The sequence below is a fragment of the Chinchilla lanigera genome, unplaced genomic scaffold, assembly GCF_000276665.1.
Source record: "Chinchilla lanigera isolate Chin_1 unplaced genomic scaffold, ChiLan1.0 scaffold00050, whole genome shotgun sequence".
Lineage (NCBI taxonomy): Eukaryota > Metazoa > Chordata > Mammalia > Rodentia > Chinchillidae > Chinchilla > Chinchilla lanigera.
This window is the reverse complement of record NW_004955451.1, coordinates 14,945,382-14,950,989: the sequence shown is the minus strand read 5'-3', so window position 1 is coordinate 14,950,989 and position 5,608 is coordinate 14,945,382. Positions and strand designations below refer to the sequence as shown.

Sequence of the window (5,608 nt, the reverse complement as noted above, 5' to 3'; positions counted from 1 at the left end):
CCAGCACTCGGGAGGCTGAGGCAGGAGGATCGTTGCAAGTTCGAGACCAGCCTGGGTTACAAAGTGAGCTCAAGGCCAGCCTGAACAGCAAGCGAGACCCTGTCTCAAAAAAAAAAAAAAAAAAACCCAACCACTGGGTTGTATTAAAAGTAGAGGTGGGAGCCCTTTCTCTAACATAAGAATCATTCCTTGAATGCTTCAGTAGCCTCCCGCCAGTGTCTCTTTTCCTGGATTGCTGCAGTATGTTCTTAACCTTCGCATTGTATCAGCCCTTTCTTTGCGGTAGTCTTGTGCAACCTTTTTGTGTTAACGCACACATTTGTCTCCAGTCTCTTGAAATCTTTCAGTGACTTCCACTCAGGAAAAGTCTGAATTCCATTTCCTCAGAAAAGCCTTTATTGTTTACCCATCTCCCCAGCTAAGCTGGTTCCAACGAACACTGCACCGTGTTGCTATCATTTAATCATGACTCTCATCATACTTGTAATTTCTGCTCTTATTTCTACCTCCACTACCTTAAACTCCCTGAGGATAAGGACCTTGTCTAATTGGTTTTAACTATTGTTCCTCTAACAAGTACTCAGTGCCTAGCACAGTATAAGAAAATAGTAAATGTTTATTGAATGAACCAAAAGCAACCAGCTGCCTTACTCCTGAGAAGGCAAGAAGATCCAGAAATTATTGTGTCACTCTTTAGTCAGAAATGATTGTTCTATTTCTCAATCTTTGAATTATTTTATTTCCAGTGGGCTTCATTTCTATGCCAGATTTGTAACAGAATCCTCCTTTTCTAAAATGAATCTCATTTTCAGGCAGTTGGTTGTGGTATTGTAGAAAGCATACTGAACTGGGTGAAGTTTAAGGCCCAGGTCCAACTAAACAAGAAGTGCTCTGCTGTGAAGCATAACAGGATCAAGGGCATCCCCAAGCTGGACGATGCCAATGACGCAGGTGTGTGTCTAACAGTGTCTCCAAATTCTAAGTTTTGTGCATCAGCTGTTTTATTAAAGCACACCATAGTATTTTCCCTTGATGTTCAATATTCAATATAATAACTTAGTTTTAAAAAATCAATTCTCTGTTAAATTTTTAAACCACTTCCAATTTGGGGTCATTATAAATAATGTTGAGATAATTATTTTGGTATATCAAGTAAGAATATTTATATAGAGTGATGTATTACCTAAAAAATATGTTCAATATAATCTGATCAAAGGAATATGTAGCAGTAGTGAAAGTATTGTGAGATATTAATCTGAGAAACTAATACAGTATTCTTCCCTTTTCTGCAAGGGATATATTCTTAAGACTCCCGGTGGGTACCTGACACTGAATAGTACCAGTACCAACCCTATATATACTATGTTTTTCTTAAACATGCATACCTGTGATAAACGCACAGTGAGAGAGTAGCAACAGTAACTAATAGAACAGTTCTAACAATATATTGCAAGAAAAGTTATAAAAGACATACTGCCTTTAATACCCCTCAGAATACTCCCCCTTGCTTCAAAAATACTTATCCCATTATTCTTGCTATCTTCTTCTCTTTTTGGCAAGGGGCAGGGACAGGATCTTATTTTGTAGTTCTCACTGACCTTGAACTGACTATATAGCCCAGCCTGGCCTTAAACTCATGGCAATCTTCCTGCCTCAGCTTCTCAAGTGCTAGGAACACAGGCATGCATGACCACACTGGGCTCTTTCATTTTCTGAAGTTCTGGAAGTCCTCTTTCATGACTGTCCTTAGTTGTGCTATTGTAGCTGCTTCAGTGTCCAGAATCAGCCGGGCGCGGTGGCGCACACCTGTAATCCCAGCACTTGGGGAAGCTGAGGCAAGAGGATCATTGTGAGTTCAAGGCCAGCCTGGGCTACAAAGTGAGTTCAAGACTAGTCTGAAGTGCATAGTGAGACCCTATCTCAAAAAAAGACAAAAAAAAAAATGTCCTGAATCAATTGAAAATGGTTAACTTTTATAATCATTTTCACTTTGGGGAAGAGTCAGAAGTAGCGTGGTGCTAGACCTGATGAATAAGGTGGGTGAGGACGCACCCTCGTACATTTGTGAAGCTTCCTTTCTGTTGGATGGCACTCAGCAGCAGCATTCACAGTTTTGGTCCTAAATACCAGAACAAAGACTTCAGAAAGTGGCAAGAATGATGGGATAGGCATGTTCAAAGTGTAGGGGAGCATACTGAAAGGAATTAATGGCAATGTGTCTTTCACAGTAATAATTTTTAATTTATATATTCACTATATTTTGACCACACTGCATATATCTTATACCATACCTACCATTCTTATGGTGTGAGGTATTCATAGTAATTATGCAGTAAGAGAGGTAAATGATAAGGCATTGTAATACAGTGTTTGGCTACTACATAAAGGTCATTTGAGTATAAGCGCTAGGGTGATACAGTCAGTCTGATAACCCTGACAGCTGCTAGATGGCTAACAGACAGCACACACAGTGTGGACACAGTGAGCAGAGTCCCAAGTGGGACTTTGTGAGGTTTCATCACACTACTCAGAACATTGCACAATTTTAAACTTATGAATTGTTTACTTCTGGAATTTTCCATTTGATATTTTTGGACCATGAAACTATGGAAAGTAGAGCCATGAATAAGGGAAGACTACTGTAGTTTTTTTTTACTGTGAACTTTGAAGTATGTGTCTAATTCGCTACATTTTTATCCCTAAATTGTGTTTTATCTGAAGGCTATTAACAGTATTATCTGCATTAGTATATTTGTGGTTGAAGTAAACATGCTAAAATTAACTCATATATTTTTATTTCAGGAAGCCGAAACTCCACTGAGTGTACACTTATTCTGACTGAGGGGGACTCAGCCAAAACTTTGGCTGTTTCAGGCCTCGGTGTGGTTGGAAGAGACAAATACGGGGTTTTCCCTCTTAGAGGAAAAATACTCAATGTCCGAGAAGCTTCTCATAAACAGGTAGAACTTAAAACTCAGTTTAGAATCTAAGTATAGTGTAATGTAGGACTTCATGCTTGTATTTCATTTTCTCACTGGGAATTTGAAATATATCTTAGACAGGTTGTTGTTATTTTAAGAAATTGGGTATGTTGCACATGTGTGAATTTGACCCTGAGGACCACAAAATAAGTACATTTTTAAAATGTGTGCACTTGTAGCATTATCTTGACAGACCTTTCAGTCTTCTTAAAATACAGACTGTGACAAGTGTAGTGGTATACTCCTGTGATCCCAGCTATTCAGGAGGCTGAGGCAGGAGGATTACAAGTTCAAATCTAGCCTGGAAAATTTAATAAGACCTTATCTCAAATTTGTAAAAGGGCTGGGATTGTAGCTCAGCAGTAGATACTGTATTCAATCCCCAGAACCACACACATGAAAGAAAAGAAAGAAAGAAAGAGAGAGAGAGAGAAGAAGAAGAAGAAGAAAAATGACAGGCTAATAATTCAAAACACTAGAGTTCAGGAAACCCCAGCCAATGCATATCATTATTCCGCTTTATTCTTTTCACAGTTATAGACAAAACATTACCTGTTTTTTGGTATGTGTTCATTTCAGATCATGGAAAATGCTGAAATTAATAACATCATTAAGATTGTGGGTCTTCAGTATAAGAAAAACTATGAAGATGAAGATTCATTGAAGACTCTTCGTTATGGGAAGATAATGATTATGACCGATCAGGTCAGATTTGTTAGGAAATATTTTAAACTGTTGAACTAAATTAAGCATTTATTATTGTTTTGTTTTGTTTGTTTGATTAGTTCTCCTATTAGAAAATTTGTGAAATTCAATCATAGCTCTTTAAGATTCCTAACAATGGGGCTGGAGATTTAGCTCAGCAGCACAGCGCCTGCTTGGCAAGCACAAGGTGGTGAGTTCGATTCCCAGTACCAGGAAAAAAAAAAAACAAAAAAAAAAAGATTCCTGACAATGGTTTTGTGCTTTCACTTTCAAATATTTTTTAGGACCAAGATGGTTCCCATATCAAAGGCTTGCTGATTAATTTTATCCATCACAACTGGCCCTCTCTTCTGCGACATTGTTTTCTGGAGGAATTTATCACTCCCATTGTAAAGGTATAGCAATTTATAAGACACAAAAGTATTCTAAGAGCCCACTCCACAATCTTTAATATAAATATACCCCCATAATGTGTGGTGGTGGCGGGAAATCCCCAATGTGCAGAGGTACAACAATGTTCTTTACCACAGGTGTCTAAAAATAAGCAAGAACTGGCATTCTACAGCCTTCCTGAATTTGAAGAATGGAAGAGTTCTACTCCAAATCATAAAAAATGGAAAGTCAAGTATTACAAAGGTTTGTAATGAAGCCCATGTGTGAGTTCTCGCGTTCATATACCATTATGCAAGGCTGTGTGGGCTGACGTGGTATTCTTGGTTTTGTAGGTTTGGGCACCAGCACATCAAAGGAAGCTAAGGAGTACTTTGCAGACATGAAAAGGCATCGTATCCAGTTTAAATATTCCGGGCCTGAAGATGATGCTGCGATTAGCCTAGTAGGTTTGAGTTGTATTTTGCAAATACATTCTAATTTTTGAAATCACTACTTTAGCTAATCAATTGAAACATTTAGATTTTTACATGTATTTTATCAAACAGAATGTTTCTAGTAAGCATATCCAGAAAAGAACCAGATATTTTAAGAAATAAGATTTTTGATGTTTTTTATAGAAGAAACGTTCTGGAACCTATTAGTACCAGTCACATCTTTTTCATCTTCTAACTTCTAGGCCTTTAGCAAAAAACAGATAGATGATCGAAAGGAGTGGTTAACTCATTTCATGGAAGATAGAAGACAAAGGAAATTGCTTGGCCTTCCTGAGGTAAAAATGTTAAATGTTTCCTGCAAAATGTGCTATTTCATCAACATAGGATTTATATTATAGCAAATTAAATTTACTAAGTAGTTTTCTTCAGTAAGAAATTTAATAAATGATTTTAGGGCTGGGGATATAACCCAGTGGTACAGCATTTAGCTAGCATGCACAAGTCCCTAGGTTCAGTCCCCAGTATTACCAAAAAAACTCCTACAGTCATGTGCTGTATAATTGTGTCATTGTCAGTGCTGGATCACATGTACAGCACTGTTCCTATGAAGTTACAGCAAAGCTGAAAAATCACCTAGTAACATAGTATAAAGGGTGAGGGTTACTCATGTGTTTGTAGTAATTGTGGTGTGAACAAAGCAACTATACTTCTCTTCTTATAAAAGTATAGCACCAATAATTCTATGTATGGTATACTTGATAATGATATAGAATATACTTGGTAGTAATAAATGATGGTTACTGGATTTTTGTTTTTTCTGGTTATTGGTTTATATATTTGCTCTTATCATTTCTCTCATTTTTCTTTTTTTTTCTTTTTCTTTTTTTATTTATTTTTTTTATTTTAAAGAATAAAAGAAGGATAACATAATAATAGGGGGGACTTAGCAAATTACAGACCCATGTTTTGCTTTCCAAGTGTATTTTCAGTTGGCCATGCTATGTAAAAAGTAGTTTATATTTTGCTTCAAAGTGTTGGTTTCCTTTTTCATAGGGACCGGTAAACCTTAACTTTCTGTCATGTCTTCTAGCATTT

At 37.0% G+C, this 5,608-nt stretch overlaps 1 protein-coding gene across 1 annotated transcript in view; it reads left to right on the top strand.

The window, feature by feature from the left end:
• Top2a (topoisomerase (DNA) II alpha) overlaps nucleotides 1-5,608 on the top strand; it is a gene marked incomplete in the record, with an annotated part of 36,583 nt that overhangs the window by 13,866 nt on the left and 17,109 nt on the right. Inside the window, 7 exon segments of the mRNA XM_013519327.1 lie at nucleotides 813-951; nucleotides 2,803-2,960; nucleotides 3,561-3,686; nucleotides 3,971-4,081; nucleotides 4,217-4,322; nucleotides 4,412-4,521; nucleotides 4,756-4,848. Coding sequence (XP_013374781.1) covers nucleotides 813-951; nucleotides 2,803-2,960; nucleotides 3,561-3,686; nucleotides 3,971-4,081; nucleotides 4,217-4,322; nucleotides 4,412-4,521; nucleotides 4,756-4,848 — 843 coding nt within the window.